Consider the following 20,927-nt stretch of genomic DNA (forward strand, 5'->3'; position numbering starts at 1 on the left):
ACGGAACCTGGTGGTGCAAGACGACAGTGCTAACTACTGTGCATCATAGGGGTTAAATAACCTGTTGCCAGATGAACCATATTAATCACTGCGTTAATTATCATAAGCGAGGCTCTTAGCTCGGTTAAATCCATGTGGTGACCTTTTTTCTTTTTTTTCCTTTTTCCCGGGGAGTGTATTAATAAAATGATTGCCCCAATCCTTGTGTTTAAAAAAATGTTCATAAACTGCGTATCACTATGAGTCACCTCAACGCTATCTTGCTTAAAAAAACATGAATTCGTAAAGATTCGTAGGAATCCTGTGCAACTACAGTAAGTGTTGTGTTTTAGGGTAAACTGGAGTCGAATTTGTACTGTAGTGGCAACCTAGGTGTGAAGCCGGTAGGACACGGAGAAGGAGAGGTGCCGTAAAGCGGGATGTTTTGGAGAGGGGAGGTCATTGGAAAGTGAGGCTGTCTGATTGCGTTTCGGGGGCAGAAGTGATACAGGTGTCAGTGTTTCTGATACCACAGGAAGCTCTCTTTAACCCGAGCCAGGTTTATTCAAGTGACTCGAGCTAGAAATGTTGCGTTTAGCGCTGAGACTGCGGCCGGTGAGCAGGGTTAGCCGCCCGGGTGTCCTCTCAGGCCCTGCTGCCGGAGCTCGCGCCGGACCGGTACCGTGTCACAGGAGTGGCGCGTGCCGCGTCCGGGCTCTGAGTTCCTGTAACCCGGTTCACTCCGGCTTCCTGCAGTGCACAGCGCGCGCCGCCCAGACTCACAGCGCCGCGTTCAGTCAGAGCCAAAGAGTCTGCAGTCTACCGCCGCACCAGAAGGTAACGCCGACATGCTAAGCTAACTCGCTAAAAGACTGCTGCACTCAGCTTTACCACTGACTTACACACACACTGTCCGCCTGAGGGTGGGTAACTTCTCTCTCACGAAGATAAACATAACTATCAGACTAATCAGAGATTAATCATATCGTTTATTACTGATTTAGAGAGATAGGTGTTGGGTCTGACTGTCTTCTTAATTAAGAATCCCAGCTACACATCATCACCACTGTGTGTCACCTTGAAAACATTCTCATTTCATTCTTTTGAATTGTTTTTCTCCCTCATCTGGAGGCTCTCCCAGGGGACTCAGGGCCCAAGACAGGGGACACACCCTGGACCGCCTGCCAGTCCATCACAGGGCTCACACTTACATACTGTGTGAAATTTGGAAACATCAATTAACTCACATGTGCATGTCTTTGAATTGTTAGAGGAGCACAGACCTGCACAGACCTGAAGGCTGGAGTGACCGGATTTAATTTGGCAATAATTGTCACTCATCATCTTATACCGCCTTATACTGTATACAGTCTATCCCTTAGGGCATGAGGCAGTGTACATCCTGGACAGGCGGCCAGTCCATCTCAGGGCACACACATCCATCCGCTATGGGCAATTCGGGAACGCCAGTTATCATAATGTGGATGTTTTTGGACTGTGGGAGAAAATCAGTTTACTCGGAGGAAACCCACCAAGCACGGCGGGAGAACATGCAAAATTTCTTGCACACAGACATGAAGGCAGGACTGACAGGATTTAATTTTGCAATAATAAATAGGTAAAAAAAAAAAATGTCCTCAAATCTTTATTGGGAAAAAATAACCAACATCTAACACGGTGAGAACTTACAGTAACTGGTTAGAAATACAGTGGAACCTCGGATTACGAGCATACTTCTTTCCTGAAGTGGGCTCGTACTCCAAAACACTCATAAACCAAATTTAATTTTCCCATAAGAAATAATGGCAACTCAAATTATTTTTTCTACAGCCCAAAAAAATAAATACATAACATTTATTAATACAAAATATAAAATAAAAAGAAAACAAATTAACCTGCACTTTACCTTAAAAAAAGAAAAGTAAAAATTAATCTGCACCGGTAAGTGTTTCCGTTTGTCACATTAACGGAGAGACTGTTTTATCTGAAAAAAATAGCCAGGAACATCGCTTGTCACACTCGTGTGAGCGCATACTAACGGAATCACTGCTGTAAAGTAAAAAAAAAAAAAAAACTTGCACTTTACCTTTGAAAATAATCACGTGTGAGCACGGTGTCAAATTACGCGCACACACAAACACACACACGCACACTCCCTCTTGCCTTTACAGCCCCCCTACCACCCCCTCCTCCTCTCGGCTTCCCAAACACACATACACACTCTGCCTTACACAGAAACTCTGTTCTGTCGCAATTCTTTTTAAAGGTAAAATGAAACACAACAGGCTGATACAGAGAGGGAGAGAAAAAATGGATCTTTACCCTCTAATTAGGCTTGCTCTTGCTTTATACGTGTGCCCACACGCGCTGTACAAACAGGCTTACAAACACAAAATAGAACACACACACACACATGGTCACAATGTTGTAGTAAACAGTAAACATGTGCATGGATGTTGATTATACCAGTAAGAGGTTGGCACTGGCACCAGCTGGCACTAAGACCCAGCAGGGGAGACGATTAGCTACAATTCCGCAGCGCAAGAGAGAGAAAAAACGTTTTTCAAAATGCTTAAAAATGCTTGTTTTTCAAGTCAGAATTTATTTAAAATCTTTGCTCGTCTTGTAGAACACTGGTAAACCGCGTTATTCGTAATCCGAGGTTCCACTGTAAGTAAAACAATTAAAATTATTTGGCTTAGTTAGGTTAGATTAGCTTCTTTTATTGTCATTGCGATAGATACAATAAAAACAGTCTTGGTGCTGCATAAAAATAAGAAAGCATACAAGTATGAAGCCATATGATCTGAAAATTGCACTATGGACAGGTGCAGTTATTAAATTGCAAATTGCAGAGTCAGGAATTTACATGGAGTTTGTCAGTAGTGTTTATTTTGTTAAATGCTTTTGAGGATACCAACAGACATCCTATTAGTGATATCATTAGTGCCCTTATTTGCTGTTAGTGTAGATGCATATGTTTAAATGCAAAATTATACATTTAATAGTTAAATATGAAAAATTTTAAATTGCAGTGTGACATGTATGTATAAAATTGTGCAGCTGTAATATAGTCAGATCCAACACAATGTGTTCAATTCAACAACAACAAAAAAAAAATACAGCCGTCATGTTGCACTTGAAAAATCTAAGTTTGTATAAAAGTGTGATTTATCATGGCAATAGTATCATACTTCATGTTTTTTGGCTTTAAAAAAAAAGAAAATAAGTCCACTTAAAGTGATTTTAGTCCTGGCTGAATTTTTGAGGTGATGCTACAAATGGTTTTCTTTCTTTTTAATGTTTTTTGCAGGTGGAGCTCCCTGCTTTATCTCCCACCATGCAGTTGGGCACCATCGCTCGCTGGGAGAAGAAGGAGGGAGATAAAATTAATGAGGGAGACCTGATCGCTGAAGTGAGACATGAATCCAGCTTTGTAAACATCTGAAAAATAAAACCTTTTACTGTGAATTAGTTCTTACTTCAGTTCTACTACAGTGCTGTTTAAACTCAAAGGGGGAGACGGAGACCTGAGTGAATAAAAAATGTTGTTGGTGAGGTATTCTGTAAGGAATTGCTTAAGCTTTGGCCAAAAAATTTTTTTTTTGTGTACACTTTTTATGTGCATCACTGGAATGGCTAAGAATGACTAAAATGGGAATTTTGCATAGTAGGCACCCCTTTAAGTTTTCCAACAAACAAAAGTTTTGAGGTTGGAGGGACAGGAACTCGTTTCTTGCACATTCCATTAGTTTAGTGTAAATATAAACAGATAAAAATATAATTTTCGAATTAACACACATTGGTAAATGCTGTGAAGGAAAAATAATCAACTTTATTTCATCGCCCAGTGGTTGATTCTTTTTCTATGACCTGTACAGCTCATGTATTTTGTCATTGCAGCTTTTTTCAGAGGACAGTTAAAGATTTACAGAGCTTTTTAGAATAGTATAAAAACTTTTTTTTTTTAAATATATATAGATCTAACTCTTAGTGAGCAAGAGGAGAGTATCCCTCTCCTACCACAGAAACGAACAACCTCCTCAGATCTGTACTGGGTATCATGAGAGAATTTATTCTACATGCATTTTATATTCTAGGCAGAACAGTTATGACAGTAATCAGTAGTCAGGAACTTGTTCTGAAGTTGGCAGGAGTATGAGCCAAGCAACTCAGGATCACAACACGAACTTAGCTTCTGCCAATCTGCAAATTGTGACTGACTAAAAGGCAAATCAGAAGTTTTAATAATGACATCATTATCACTGCAGATGAAATATTTTTTAAATGTTCTCTGTATCCTGTTAATTCAGGTTGAGACAGACAAAGCCACTGTAGGATTTGAGATGCTGGAGGAGTGCTATCTCGCCAAGATCCTGGTGGCGGAGGGTACAAGAGACGTGCCAATCGGATCAGTCATCTGTATTACTGTTGACAGGTGAGAAGGAGGTTAATTATTTCTCAGTAAAAAACAGTATTTTCTCTTTAAATGAAATTAATTCTTAATCAACTGCTTGTTCTTACTGTTTATTACAGCCAGTGTTGCGTTTGTCTTTATGTATCAGTATTACCATGTACAGTATTGTGCAAAAGTTTTTTTTTATTTAAATCTTTACCATATATCTGTAGTGCAAATATTGTTATACATCTGCATTATGTATAAAACCATTCAATATTTCCAAACTACTAAAAAGTTATAAATACATAGACAATATTACAGAAGAATTTTTGCATGTCTGTAAAGAAATCAGCATATTACATGACAGACCAGTATTTAGATAAAAACAAAAAATCTAATGTTGGCTCATTGGTTTTGCATGAACTTAGAAAGAAGCAAGTGTGACAAAGATATTAAAGCAACTCATATTTTTTAGCATGCTCTAATAGGTCTTTTACATACAATACTGTCTAAATGTCTTGGGGAGTGGGGGGAGGAAATGCCATACAAGTTGCCTTTAAAAAAATCTAAATAAAAGAAACTTCTATAGGGAGCACTAAATAGTAATTAAATAAACACCGTCAATATTTGGGGTGAAAACTCTTTGTTTGAAAATATTTAGTAGTGTTAGCTACAGGTTTGTGCAGTTTTATAAGTACAACAGCTGTTAGGTTTTACTGAGCGTGCTGGAGAATGAGTTCTTCTGTTAACTTTGTCACACTTGTTCTTTTCTGTTCTTTCCCAGGAGTTTTTTCTTTTGTTTGGCTTTTCCCATCTGAAAACTGGTCTGTCATGCAAATATTCTTCTGTAATGTTATTTGTATTTTGTTTTTTAAGGTATGTTTGATATAAATAAATATATATATAAATACAGACATGACAAACATGTATAACAATAGTTTGTACTAGGGATAATATTGTATAGATTACTTCTGCACAGTACTGTACGTCAAGTATTCATTTCATGCACACTGACCAGTGTTGGGGGACGTTACTTTTTAAAGTAACTAATTATATTACAAAATTACTGTCATTAAAAAATAATCAGTTTTATTACAGCGTTACTTTCTGATTAAAGTAACTAGTTAGAGTACTTTTCCATTGCAGAAAATAAAAACTCCTTTGTGATTCCTTATGCAAGTTGTTTTAGTCAAGACCTTTATAATTATTTTACCATCATTACTCAGCAAAGTTTGGCCCATAATTTTTTAACTACTAATACCCCCATTTCACCGGTGCGGTTTTGCGCGGTTGTCGTAAGTACAGTTCATTATGATTCACAGCGAGTTTTGGCTGTGATTAGGTTTTCATCTTTCCGCGCGTCGGTCCTCACATAGTCAAACTGCATAGGTGAGATAGGGGTATAACAGCAGGAATAACAGAGGGGGGTTATCGGAGGCGGGGCTTGTAGGACAACTTTCTCACACACACACACACACACACACGTTAACGGAATTACTACGGTCTGGCTCACAGATTACATAAATTGTCTAAATAACGGAATACATTTTTGAAAAGTAACTAAATAACTGAGTACTTAAATGGCTGACCTAACGTGTTAGATTACTCGATACATCAAAAAAGTAATACAAGTACTCTAACGCATTACACCCAACACTGACTGAGGGGAAAACCAGACTGGCTAAAGAAAAGCAATTCCAGAAAAAGCAGCCCAACTATGAATTTTTGATATTTAAACAAACGTTTTTACAAACGTTTTTTAGAAATATAATGGCCTGAGGCAGGATTCTCTACATTCTGGGTCAATTTTGCACAAGACTGCCTCTGCTCTGCAGCTAAAGAAACACACCCACCTCTCTCTTTTTTTGGGACTGTATTGGCATTAATTAAGATATTATTTTGTAGCTTTCCAAAAACTGAAAGTGGTTAAAGGGAGTTACAGTTGAGTCAGGATACAACTAAGCAGGTAAGAGTTGTGTGGCTTCCTTAGAAACTCCATGGTAGCAGTTTGGGGAAAATGGGAGTTACTGGGAACCCGCACCCTTATAAGCAATAGTTAAAATGATATAAGCATGCTATGATTTTTGACTACATCTCCATGCACGTAAAGTCAGAGGGGGAAGAAATAGTATTGACAGTGTCATCATCAAGCAAAACAATGACAATCAGAAAACCATCAGGGGGGAGTAATGGACAAACGGTTGCCTGATTCCTGTGTTAAAGCTGTACTGAATGTTGGTAACCAAAACGTTGTTGATTTGCCTTCAGCCCTGACCTCATCCCAGTGTTTAAGGACTTTACTCTGGAAAAACTGGCCGCCTTAACTCCAACAGCAGCAGCAGCAACTCCAGCTCCATCAGCTGCTTCCTCCACTCCTTCTCCTCCACAGGCTCCTGGGAGCTCGTACCCACCACACATGAAGGTAAGTCCTGATGCTTCAGCAAAAAATTAAACAGTAGATGTGCCACTTCACTGAGCAATAGTGTAGTTATGTGATGTTCAAGAAAGTATATGATAACAAATTATTAGGTATGTACAGAAGACCATTGGATTGGTAATTATGCGCGCTAAACTATGAGGTGTTTATCGTTGATGTTGTAGATTCTTCTGCCAGCTCTTTCCCCCACCATGACGATGGGCACAGTGCAACGCTGGGAGAAGAAAGTGGGAGAAAAACTAAATGAAGGCGACTTGCTTGCTGAAATCGAGACTGATAAGGCTACAATTGGTAAGCTGTCCCTCATGACATGGCTTTCATTTAGTGATATTTAGTAACCTGCAACAAGGCTGTATAAGGACAGCCGTATAGCTTTTAAGCTGTAACTTTAGTGAAGTGCGTGAGGGAAGGTATTTGTGGACATGCAGCAATGCATCAAGCTTTCAGGAAAACTGTCATGCATGCACTTTTCTCAGTGCTTTGCTTATAATTCGCATTCATTTTAAGACGGATACACCCGGAAATGAGATTTTGGCCCGATGTAAAGTAAAATTTCCAAAATATCTGTTGATGAAAGTAAACGCTCCCTTTATACAGTTGTAAGTTTTGGTCAACTTATTTTCTTGGTCAGACAGAGTCCCATAAATGCTTTTATTTACTGAATTGGGGTGTTTGTCTGTCTATACCAATCTGCTCGTCTGTGTTCGCTACATTCCACTTCCTAGTTCAAAACGGAGACTTCACTTGAGTTAGCAACATAATCAACAGACATAGAAAATTATTGTTTTTAGAAATAATCATCAGATGACGATAGGGAAAAATATGCGACACTGATTTTACCAGGAGCCGTTTAATGGGAAAGTACAAATTATAGTGAGTGAACTAGCCAGCTGGTCAGCGTCATATAAAGTGAGCATGGCTTCTTAAAGATCTATTTTCTATATGCTGAGCAGAAATAATCTGAACATTTGATCATATTACTTTATGTCCAAAAATGTATTTGCTCGATATTAACTTCTTGTTTATTGAACTGTTGTATAAAAGCAATAGCAGACTCTCAACAGTGCTGATATACTGAATATCAACACATGTGGGCTCGCAACAGCATATATTTATCCACATATCTTTTAAATAAGATAGATAGGTGCCTGTTCATGACCTTATTGTTTAAATCGATCATTAGAAAAGTGTTTCTAAAAAGTTCTGTTTAAAGAAAAGCACCTGATAGAATTTATTTTGTTTTAGGTTTTGAGGTACAGGAAGAGGGCTACCTGGCTAAGATCATGGTGTCTGAGGGAACCAGAGATGTTCCTCTAGGTACCCCTCTGTGCATCATGGTAGAGAAAGAGTCTGACATTCAGGCGTTTGCGGACTATGTCGAGACCGGTGTGGCCACCAGCACACCCCCAGCTCCTGCACCGGTAAGTAACATTTATTTAATCTTCACTGTCTTTATAAAGAAGGAAGGTTTTCTTTACTTGATACCTAATTAAAAGGATTTAGAAAATCGATGCAGTCAGCGAGTCAACTCCTAATTAAACCAACTGGGTTTAGGATTTCGTGATGAGACATACTGTAAATGGATCTGGTTCTGTTTTTAATACATATCGGAAGATCTCACCTGACTCAGTTGCGACACTGTACAAGTTTACAGGAGCACAGGATGGTGTGATGTAACCGGACTGATGTGTATTATTTTTGGCTGCTTTTGGCTTGCAGCAAGTCAAGGCCGGTTTTTCTGCAACCTCTGTAACAGTGAAACGTGCTGTCATTGTTTGCTGTGTTGAAAGTGATGAGTCTGAACTGGTGCTGCGGATGCTTTTGTGGACTTATTCTGTTGGCTTTCACTTGCGCTCATTATTGTTAGCGAATTCATTTTTTCTTTGTCTAACAAATAACCAGTAGTACAAGTTCTAAGTTCTAATTTTTATTGTGTAAGAGTCTCTGTTGGGAAAAAATGCTTTGACACTTCTGTTATGTCTGCAAAATTAGTTAACATGGAAAGCGGGAAATGTGTTACTGTTTTAAAGATTTCGTGCAAAATTTTAAATTAACTGTTTTAAACGTGATAGCCTTATAAATAAGGGTAGTGATAATACATGTTTAAGGTTTTGCGTTGCGGAGTAATTTCAGGATATTCATATTAAACAACTATAATACAACTTATTTACTTACTTTTACATATCCTGTGTGGTAGGAGCGAATGATTTAAGTTTGTTTAGAATCGTAATGAAATCAGAAAAAAAAACAAAAACAAATCTGACCACTTATAAAATCGTGATAATTACAAAATTGCAATACAAATTGAATCGACACCCACTGTAGGTATCATATCGTCTCAAGTAATCTTGGTGATTCCCATCCCTACTAAATATACAGGGTGGTGAAAAGAAATTAGGTATTAAAAATTGGTCCAAATTTCTAATACAAATTTATTGGAATGAATTGTACATGTACTTTATTACATAGGAAAATGAAATCAAATCTTTAAATTTCAACATGAGCACAACCTCTTATTTTTGTTTTGTATCCACCGATGCTTGTACTATCGACGGGGGAAATATAAAATCGTATTTACTAACATTGATTTTGTTTTAATCATGACTAATGATACTACAACTTCTATACCTATTAAATATTGCCTAGTTAAAATTTTTACTGTATAACCAAGACATTTTGTTTGTCAGACTGGTTCTAAAGGTGATATTATGATGAGCTGTTTTCAGGAATGGGTCCTAAATAAAGGGTCCTATTCTTTGTAAACTGATGAGCTTAAGCCACTAGTCTCAAAGCAGCACAAATAATTAAATATAGAATTACTTCTGGATTGTACAATATGTAAATTGCCATCATGTTTGCCTTTATTAAGACAGTTCATATCTAACTAGGGCTGCAACTAACGATTATTTTGATAATCGATTAGTTGGGCGATTATGTTTTCGATTAATCGGATAAAACCTAACCGCTTCTTTAATTTGATATTTTGCTTATAACTATTAAAAAAAAACATAAATCAGGGTATTATTTATGTATAAAAATAAACTTTTAAAAATGCTAAAGCCACATATAGAGTTTAATAATCTTTAATTTTTACATTTTAAACCTTAAATGACAGTATATAATATATACAGTATAAATATATACAGTGTGTGTGTGTACATATAGTTTAAAAAATACACTGATATATTCACATATATATATATATATTTATTCTTGTTAAGATATAAACAGCTAAAATAATGTAATTTTGTATAATAAAATGATGGATGCATAAGTAAAACCACAGTAAATTACAAGTTTTACTTTGTAGTGGACTATAAAAAAAAACTGTAGAAATGCAAAAAGCTAATAGTCACAAATATACTGTTATTTGCATTTTCTGAAAACCACAACAATCACTAAATGTAATATTCTACTGTTATTCGCACCGTGTAAATTAAGATAATCTAAAATAGCGCCATTTAACTAATCACTATTGCTCATGAGGTGATTGCGCAATGTGATGCTAGCGAGTAGCACGTGAACAGATCTAGCGCGACTGTCCCGAAGTTAGCAAACAGTTTACACAAAAGCACTTAAACTATACAACTTTTACACGGCGAAGAGATACAGTTTTTACCGACCCTGCTGACGTTTCGCCATCCGTAACACCAATATGGTTTCTCTTTAAGTGTTCATGCATGACATGCCATGAAAGCTCGGGCTTGCATAGTGTGCAGGTTACCGTCTTCTTAAAGGCGTTTAATGTAAATCGCTCCCATACCTTGGGGGACTCGGGACGCGCGCCTTTTTCTGCAGACGCTTCTGTAACCTCCATTGCGCGAGCGGCTGTCTGTGTGTATTTGTGCATCTTGTGGTCCCGCTCCTCAGTAACGTGAGCAGCCCAACTAATCGATAACAGCATTCGTTAACGAAGAATTTCATTATCGATAATTATCGATAATCGATTTTATCGATTAGTTGTTGCAGCCCTATATCTAACCTGAAATGTGTCTCAAGGTGGCAGCTCCATCTGCTCCAGCAACTCCTGTGGCCGCCCCGACCGCGGCTCCTGCTTCAGCTGCTGCCGCTAGGAAGGGCAGAGTGTTTGCAAGCCCTCTGGCCAAAAAACTGGCTGCTGAAAAAGGGATTGACCTCTCACAGGTCACTGGTGAGTGTGTACAATTTCAATACAATGTTGGCACAAAGTTTGAGACAGAAATGGTGACCTTAGTGTTACGAATGAGTTTTACTGATAGAAGTTCCAACAGATCACAAGACAGTCGTCTTTCTAATGTTTGCAGGCTCTGGACCAGACGGAAGAGTAACCAAGAAAGACATTGAGAACTTTGTCCCAGCCAAGGCAGCGATTGTGAGTAAAATAATTTTTGCCATTATGCATGTATAAAGACATATAGTTGTACCAGTTCTAGAAGGCAAAAATATAGATTGATAATTTGAGATGATATGTTTAATAATGTAATGTTATATTAATAACCCTTCTTCTTCTGTAATGCTAGCCTCCAGGTGTTCCAGCAGCAGCTCCCACTCCTGCTCGTGCACCTGCAGCTCCAGCTGTGGCACCTGTACCCACCGGCACCTTCACCGACATCCCAATCAGCAACATCCGCAAAGTGAGTCTCGTTCAGTACAGTGCACACCTCAGCTGTGATCATGATCAGGATTTGTGTTATTTAAACGGCTGCAACTAATGACTGTGCGTGTTAATAATTTCTGGTTCATTTGACTATTAAAACAAACAGCTGTTTGTTTTATAAGTTGTGCAATAACTCAACGACTCCTGCACTAATTTTTAAAGCTTAAACATGACAAGTTTGTTTTAGACATGTGCTAAGTAACAGTTAAGAAACTGAAGATTCACACTTTATTAAATATGTCTTAATGAACTTTCCTGGTGATACAAAAATCTAAAAACAAAAAAGAAGCAAAGTAGCAACAATAAAATTAAACAATTATCATTTTAGATAAATTGTCAGATAAATTGAAATGGTAAGAAATTCAGCCATGTTAAGTAAGGTTTCAAACCATAGGAAGCAAAACTGCTCAAAGGGGGTTTCAAAGGTGATCATCACTTCACTGGAAGTGAACAAGCAAAATTACCCATCAGTCACTGCACCTCGCTAGAGCACGAAACACATTTAGCTCACATTAATTTCATTAACTGGCATTAATTACTTCTGCCATTCATTAATATCAAGGCGTATTACTATAACTTCATCATAATAATTTGAATGTACCTCTATTATAAAGGAGTAACTCATCAATATTACATACACTTATCAATCTGCATACTATTAATCTTGTTAGGAATGACAGCATCCATCCTTGAAATTGATCAAATCCCATTTATTTTACAAGTTATATACATCTGAGTATACTGTGAGACTTTCACAGATGATAACTGGTATTTGATGTGGGAGAGCACCGAGTACACTTTAAAGTACACTCAGTAGATTGCATGCACACATTAGATAAACACTTCATGAGTTTACATGCTATGGTTATAGTGATGCTATGGCTATACCCTGATTAGGCCATTTAACTATTGTTATACAAGTATATTGGCACATGGCAGGTGAATTGATTTATTGACCAAAGTCTATCTGACCCGCTACGACATGTGGCGATATGCCCCCTTTCAGCTTGTCAGTATTGTCTTCCCGGTTGACCTAGTACATCACAGACCAAAATGTCCTCCTAATGAATGCTGCTAAAAAAGTTGAAAATAAGCATAAAATATTGAAAATAAATATGGGTATTAAAAGAATAGGTATTTAAAAAGGATATATATCAAACATAGAATTAAGCCAAAATATGAAAAAGTATGAAATGAAGTATCAAACATAGATATACTGTAAGCATATGTAGTGTACAAATTACGCAAGTGTTTGGTAAAGTCTGGTATATATGTATGTGGAGCAGTGAAAACTTGGACAGCTTTACAGCTCTGTACATTTCATACATACTGTAGGCTTTACATTTCTTTTGTATACAGATGAGAAGCACGCTATCTCTTGTGTTTATGCTGTTATCCGAAGGCAGATGACACAGCAGAAGAAGAACCTACTAACAAAACAGCAATTAGAAATTTAGCTCAACTTCTGTTTCAGGAACTGTGGACTATGTGCAGATCAGTAGGTTGATTCATGTGTCCAGTTGAGGTACAGGTGCAGGGGTAGCTCGACTGCTGACCTCATTATCCCGTGTGCTAGTCCAAATTCAAGAAGTCCACATTACATGTTTTACGTGTTACATACTTGCATTCAATTTTAAATTCTGGCTTTAGTCAGACTAACACAATGTCATGTAGACATGGTGTGGAAAAGAACCCAAAGCCTAAGTCCGTAGTTGCAGGTGCGGGTTTCTTGGCGGCAGGATTGTGATCAGGTGCCAGGGGCGTGTTCAAGCAACGCCCAGTAAAGAGCTCAAGAGTCATGTAAATGATAAAAGACGCACACCTGTGGTGATTGTTGCTGTGTTCTGAGCGATCTCTTTGTCTCTCCCTCCTCTTTATTATTTCCTGGTTTACAGCGATAGACACTAATTAGCCACAGTGTGTGATTCACTTAAAAAGTGTTTACTAAGGAGAACCGGAATTATAAAGTCGGCTCACAGTGACACAACCACTAGTTAGCCACACTATCTTCTGGAGTGTGGTGTTTTTTTCCTTTCTTTTTCGTCACTTAAATCTCACACTCTTCATAGACCAGCATTTGACCACGCCCCACCACAGCCAAGTTTTTTATTTTTTTATTTTTTATAAATGATTCTTGTGGCTGTTTTTGGCCAATTTAAGATTGAAATGCTCCAACATTGTGGAGGTTTTTGTCGTCAAAGTGTTGTTATTGTACTTTTTTTCATTCTATTTCAGAATTCCTACATAACAGAATCGAGAGTTAGGTGGATATATAGACTATATTGTCAAAAGTATTCGCTCGCCTGCCTTCAATTTCATATGAATTTGAGTGACATCCAATTTTTTATCCGTAGAGTTGAATATGTTGTTAACCCACCTTTTACCAGCCTTAACTCTTCTTGGAAGGCTTTGCACAAGGTTTAGGTGTTTGTTTTTGGGAATTTTTGACCATCCTTCTAGAAACGCATTTGTAAGATCAGATACTCATGTTGGATGAGAAGGCCTAGCTCACAGTCTTTGCTCTAATTCATCCCAAAGGTGTTTCTATCGGGTTAAGGTCAGGACTCTGTGCAACCCTGTCAAGTTTTCCAAACTTGCTCATCCATGTCTTTATGGACCTTGTCTTGTGTACTGGTGCGCAGTTGTATTGGAACAGGAAGGGACCATCTCCAAACTGTTCTCATAAAGTTGGGAGCATGAATTTTTTCCGAAATGTCTATGAACTAAGGAGCTGAGGCCAACTCCTGAAAAACAGCCCCACATCATAATCACCCTCTCCCTCTAAAAATCAACTTTACACTTAGCACAATGAAGTCTGACAAGAACCGTTCTCCAGACATTGGATTGCCAGACAGAGACGCATGATTGGTCACTCTAGAGAACACGTCTCCACTTGCAGAGTCTGGTGGCAGCATGCTTTCCACCTCTGCATTTAATGCTTTTCATTGCATTTGGTGATGTAAGGCTTGAATGCAGCTGCTCGGCCGTGGAAGCCCATTTCATGAAGCTCACTACACATTGTTCTTGAGGTTATCTGAGGGCCACATGAAGTATGGAGGTCTGTAGCTATTGACTATGCATAAAGTTGGTGACCTCTGACTCCTTGCTGTGATTTTACGTGGCCTACTAATTTGTGACTAAGTTGCTATCGTTTCACTTCCACTTTGTTATAATACCACTAACAGTTGCCTGTGAAATATTTAGTAAAGAAGAAATTTTACGACTGGACTTGTGGCACAGCTTATTACTTCTTTGGCAAATAATTTGGTCATGGGTTTTATTCGATGATGTCAAGTCTTCCTTGATGCGCTAATTATTAAATAGGGGAGTGCTACTGAGACTAGTGTCTCTGGCCTATTGATAAAAAGGTAACTAAAACTAGTAAGGAACTAGAAATGTACTAGAAAATAGAAATCTTATTATGCATGACAAATGTTCTCCATAAAATGCAAATATCTTATTATCTCTGTGACCATAATATTCCAAATGTTATACTGCAGTATTACTTTAAATACAACAAAACTTAATTATACCTTTTCCCCCCCTATCTTTCTGCCCCTTGTTTGATTTATTTTTTTCTCTAAGGTGATTGCTCAGAGGCTAATGCAGTCGAAGCAGACTATACCTCACTATTACTTGTCTGTGGATATCAACATGGAACAGGTTCTGGACCTCAGAAAAGAGCTCAATGAGGTAAGATGCTGCATGACATTATTTTCATGGATACTTGGGATTTGTCATGTATAGCCTGCTTTGCAGGAAGTCGGAAGATTATAAATATAGCTTCTTTTTTTCTCTCCTCTGTCATCTCATAATCAGGAGGTCAAAGCCGACAATATTAAACTGTCAGTCAATGATTTCATCATCAAGGCATCAGCGCTGGCATGTTTAAAGGTTCCAGAGGCCAACTCATCTTGGATGGACACAGTTATCCGACAGTAAGTGAGATCATGATACACACATCACTTGGTTACAGTGATTTCACGAAAGTTTACACAATACGTGTGCGTTTTGTGATGTGGCATTGAATCCCATACAGAAAGTTAAATATTAACAGCTTCTACTTTTCGAAGCCAATGATATAGCAGGTGCTTCTAAAATACAGAATGATGTCATACACCCTTCGGTTACAGTATTGTACAAAAGTCTTCGTTAGGCATAGGCAAATAACTGCTGTAGAGAAAGTACGTCTTAAAGTTTTTGCATTAAAAAAAAAAACTATGAAAAAGCGGTAAACAATAATAATGAAAGTCAATAATTGTTGTGACGACCCTTTGCATAAAATATGGTCTCTGGTACGATGTGTGCTGTTTAATAAGGAAATACATTTACAAATATTGTATATATTTGAATTACCTTATTATAAAACAGATTGCAGATCTGTTGTAATAAGATGTAACTTATAATTCTTGAACAATATACTGTATCAAGACCATGCTGAATTACCACAGGTACCAATTATACTTGCAGTAACATGAATGTTTGTTTCTTTGTGTCTGGATGCAAATATCTTGCTAACAAATGTTGTTAGTCTTGCTCATATTCTTACATTTGACATTTATAGGCGTCTCTTACTAAAAACCCATCAGATAGTCAGTTATTTTGCTGGTAAAACTTCTTAACCTATGCCTGAAGAAGGAAATATCGTAAAAATGTATGTAAAAAAAAATATTATTAACGTTCTAAATTTACCAAGGCTTTCTGCAATTATCATGATTGTAAGCTGTAAATAAAGGCAGGGAGAAGAAAAGCATAGATTTCAAGGGTATCATTTTTATTATTATTATAATTATTATTAATAAACTTAAAATATTTATAAATGGTTGCTTAGAGTTGCTTATAAGATGTTCACTGTTATTTTTTCCCTCTGGAGCTGGAACATGTTCTTTAAATTCACTTTTTTCTTTTTTCTTTTTTTCTTTTTTCTTTTAAATAACGAATTTACACTGATTGCTCCTGTTTTTAATTTTTTTCTTGTGGCTGGAGGGTAGTGCACTTATTTCTCCATTATACAGTATATGTTTATATAAGCATTCCAAGCATGCTAGATCCATGAAAGTGCATGGTGTTTATGCAACCCAATATCTCTGGATTCAGTTTACGCTCCTCACCACAAGGGGGCAGCAGTGCTGTTTAAATTGTTTTTATTTCATAATTATTTTTGCTATTATCAATACAGGCTTCTTGTTCACTTACAGAAATCATGTGGTGGATGTTAGTGTTGCAGTCAGCACACCCAATGGTCTGATCACTCCTATTGTATTCAACGCTCATATTAAAGGATTAGCAGGTATCAGTAAAGATATAACTGCACTGGCTGCAAAGGCCCGTGAAGGCAAGCTGCAGCCGCATGAATTCCAGGTGAGTATAACAATATCCTGCTAAAATGTTGTGTTTCAAACATTTTATTTGTACACCATCGGCTATAGAGTAGGGACCGGACAGATATTTAGGTGCATCTTTTACAGTGTTTTCAGACTTTACTCTCACACTTTGTCACATTTGCACACACAATTTTGCAAAAGAACAGAACATTTCTCTAGCCTTGCAGGCCGACACAAGAAATAATTGTTTCCCCACCAACACAAAGCTTGAAACAGGAAGTAATAAATTAGTTGTCTAAATTGCTTTACTTAACATGCAGATGATTGTTTCCACACCTGATTGGTTCAGGTCAAGAAAGTGAACCCCAGTTCGAAAGAGCAAAGAAATCTGATTTTTTGGGATGCTCCCAAAATTTTAAACCAGCTAAAGCCAGACTGCATTTTGTCCTGTCTTTTAGGGTGGCACCTTCACAGTCTCCAATCTAGGCATGTACGGTATCAAGAACTTCTCTGCAATCATCAATCCTCCTCAAGCCTGTATCCTGGCAGTGGGAGGCTCAGAAAAGAGGTTGCTGCCTGCAGACAATGAAAAAGGGTGAGACAAACTATCTCAACTAAAAGGTCTTAAGCTGTGTGGAGGCAAGACTATTTTCAATAGACAAAAACACATTCATAATTGTCAGTAACATTTATCTGACCCTAATGTGGATGCCTTTTTCCTCTAAAATGCCTATATTTTTTTGCTCACATCATATTTTGTCATATCTTCAGAAATTATCTTAAATACTGCTTATTTCTGTAGACTCCCTATAGTTTTGCCTGGACACACTCCCACATGTCTACTAAATCATCATTTTCACTTTTTTACTTACGTCAGCGCCCTGTGTACATACAGAGGCAAAACATTTTTATTAATTCCGTTCTGTTTTAAATAATTTTATTCAATTTGTATGACAACGAATCGGAGATATATATCCCATCTAGGACAACATATGAAGGTAACTTAGATCTGATCTCAACAACATTAGAGTTGTTGTGCATCAAGACGGCCCTAACAAAAATCAGTTCTGTCTCACGTTAAGGGTAACAAAAAAATAAATAAATACAAATTTGAGTCCCATCTGGCTGGTAATGTGAACAGTTGAAAAAAATTTTTGTTATTGTTTAAACATAAAAAATATCATGGACTTTTGGAAAGAATGTTTTGTCATTTTTCAGAATGAAATCAAGTATAAATTTAAAATTGATTAAACTTCTGTGACATCCCTATCTTACGGGTTTAGATATAAATAATGACGAACATGTAAGATTTTATGAATACATGGCATTTAGAAACAGATTTATCATTCTGAATATGGAAATAAATGATTTTGTTAAAAATATTGCTTTTTTAATATAGAGAGCATTTTGTAGGCTTACTATTGATAGAAATGAAAAGACTTTGACTTGTTGTAATACAAAACACTCTTTTCCTTATCAGTCACAACAACACTGTGGGTATCTGTGATTTCAGTGCATGTTATAGGGCATATATGGGTCTTTAAGTATATTAAGCTGTCCTGTGACACCGCATGAGCAGCAGTTAGGTAAGTTAGGTTGCTGAATTCAGTCTCTCGTCTCAGAGGACTCACGTGTTGGTTCTCACCCTGTGCTGTGTGGTGGGTGATACAATGTGGTTTAACATGTTTCCACTTTACTTGGGGTGGTTTATGCAGGAAATGAGGCACATGACACAAGATGCATCACTTGACACTTTCAGTGTGCTTAAGTATTTAGATCCTCTGTTGTGATATAAAATAAATTGAGTTTTTGGCCAGTAATCTATGTACAATAATCCATAATAAGAAATCAAAGGCATATTTTTAGAAATGTTTGCCAATATGTTTAAAATCAAGTATTCAGATTATCTTGAGATGCGTCTAGAGCTTAACAGTGTCTGCTCATGGTAAATCAGTTAATGGAGCATGAATTAGTTTACAGTTCAATTTTTCCGCAGTTCACAGTGCATGTAAAAAAAAAAAAATTAAATGTCCAGGGACAAATATGAAAGAGGATAAAAAAAAAAAAAAAAAGACAAAAAGTACATCTTAAGTCTTGAATGTTACCAGAGGTACAGTGGTCATTGTCTTTGTGAATGGAAGACGTTTGGATCAACCAGAACTATTAATTGAGCAGGTCATCTGGTCATACTCAGTAACAGGAATTTTTTATCATGAAACGGATAATACACTGAAGCAAGGTGGGGTTAGCATCATATCATGTGGTAACCCCTAACCCCAAATCCAGATGTGGAAAGCTTGTAGCAGCTTGTAATTAATGCACAAATCTGAATTCTGACTTTAGACATATTTAAACAAAATATTTTAGGTTTTTTTGTCTATAAATCCTTGTTATAAATATATTGTGCTAATTTTAACTCATTCATGCATAGATTATTTACACACATACCCAGATATTTTTTGGAGATTCTTTTGCTTTCCAATATGAATTTTCATTTTGTGTGAGTATTGCTTATTTTAAAAAGTAAATTAATTTATCCAAGAGTTAAAAAAAAGGCTTAAACCGTTTGACCATAATAAATAACAATTAACAATCAATATTAACTATTTATTAATAAATAGATACATAGTCTAGAGAGCTACAGAATTAATTTATACTATAGGACCTTAATTTACAGAAAGGTTCAAGTTATTTGGAGTTGATTAATATCTTATATTTTCCCAAAATATTAAAGGGGTGTGAAGGGGTCTGAATACTTTTGTAAATGTATCAAGAACCAAAAGTTCACATGAATTAATTTGTTAACTTGGCGGAGCTTAAAGTCTTAAAATTTGCTAAGTATAAGATAATGATGGACATGACATGGTTTATTAAACATTGTTACATTTTATACCTAAAGTTTAAGAGATTAGAAGTTGCACAGGTAATAAAAAAAAAAAAAAACTAAATTTGTAAGGCGTGACATAATAAATTATTGTTGATACTTGCATACAGGCTTGCATACTTGCAACAGTGCATTTTCATTAATTTAGTCTGCCTATATATAATTGTTAATTAATACTGTAGTTAAAAATTATGTTTCTCTTAAATGTTGTGTTCTGTAGGTTTGACGTGGCCAGCATGATGTCTGTGACTCTCAGCTGTGATCACCGGGTGGTGGATGGTTCCGTCGGAGCACAGTGGCTGGCCGAGTTCCGCAAATTCCTGGAGAAACCCGTCACTATGTTGCTTTGAGGTGTTTTTAGCCTAAAACACAGGACTCACAGAACAAAGGAGATCTCAAATGTTACACGCTCGGGATTTTGCTTCCCCCCCCGCCCCAATCTCTTATTACACACCTTATGAGAACTGTATTTAAATCATTTTAAATAAAAGCTTTACCATGTTAGGCCCTGGAATAGTCCCTCAACTCAGAGTAGCACATTTATTGTAGATCTGTATTTAATTTAGGAAGAACTGTTGGAAAAGGCTGTGTGTCATAAATTTAAGGCGATTCTCTCAAGATTTTGACACTTTTTTTCTGTTGCCATTGTCTCAATTTCTTTAAAAAGTGCTACATTGGAAGAATGAAGGTGTGCACTGTTTTCCAAAGAAAGAAATGAAATACTCCCATCTGTACATTTCTGTGCCAAATTATCTTATAAACAGATTGTAATGAGGTTGTATGAATTAGAGATAATTTCTCTGTGTCCAAATTTGATCCTGACGTTCTGATAAAAAAATAACCAATGGTTTCCTTAAGGGTGACCTGTAAAAACTTTTGTCACTGAAATGCTGGAAGCCTTTATTTATTATAAAACACTTTCACTCCAGACAAAGCACCCTAGTGCCTTTGCTCTGTTATTATTGCTATAATTTTTGTTTCTGTTAATGTGGCAATATTTTAATGTCTATTTCTGTATTAATAAACGCACAAACATGCAGAACCGAGCGAAAAAACAGATCTCACAACTGAACTGAAACCTTGAACTGTAATAGTTGTTTATCAATTCATGATACTCTAAGTGAAAAGAGTTTTATTCAGTCCATGAAGACTTGGTGGGCACAGCGAGGGTGATCAAAAAATGTTTAAATATGATGTAAAAGGAAAGAGAACTATGTTGCATATGGTAAATAATTAAAGAACATAAACATAAAATGTTTTTGAAACTA

General features: G+C 36.9%; 1 protein-coding gene across 1 annotated transcript; it reads left to right on the forward strand.

Annotated features, from left to right (window-relative positions):
* The first annotated feature begins 410 nt into the window (after nucleotides 1-410).
* On the forward strand, nucleotides 411-20,927 carry dlat (dihydrolipoamide S-acetyltransferase (E2 component of pyruvate dehydrogenase complex)). The gene is made up of 14 exons (XM_053479063.1): nucleotides 411-816; nucleotides 3,293-3,394; nucleotides 4,293-4,417; nucleotides 6,647-6,800; nucleotides 6,980-7,106; nucleotides 8,061-8,236; nucleotides 10,815-10,965; nucleotides 11,099-11,166; nucleotides 11,315-11,428; nucleotides 15,037-15,144; nucleotides 15,271-15,389; nucleotides 16,650-16,812; nucleotides 17,234-17,370; nucleotides 19,880-20,927. Exons 1-14 carry the CDS (start codon nucleotides 565-567, stop codon nucleotides 20,007-20,009), a joined length of 1,926 nt encoding a protein of 641 aa, XP_053335038.1. The 5' UTR covers nucleotides 411-564; the 3' UTR covers nucleotides 20,010-20,927.

Source organism: Clarias gariepinus, chromosome 19 (genome assembly GCF_024256425.1).
Source record: "Clarias gariepinus isolate MV-2021 ecotype Netherlands chromosome 19, CGAR_prim_01v2, whole genome shotgun sequence".
Taxonomy (NCBI): Eukaryota; Metazoa; Chordata; class Actinopteri; order Siluriformes; family Clariidae; genus Clarias; species Clarias gariepinus.

Excerpts from the sequence above, each read along its gene's own strand:
- dlat (XM_053479063.1), top strand. The coding sequence starts at position 565 with ATGTTGCGTTTAGCGCTGAGACTGCGGCCGGTGAGCAGGGTTAGCCGC. Across the intron at positions 8,237-10,814 it reads CACCCCCAGCTCCTGCACCG|GTGGCAGCTCCATCTGCTCC; the intron begins GTAAGTAACATT and ends ATGTGTCTCAAG. Across the intron at positions 15,145-15,270 it reads TCAGAAAAGAGCTCAATGAG|GAGGTCAAAGCCGACAATAT; the intron begins GTAAGATGCTGC and ends TCTCATAATCAG.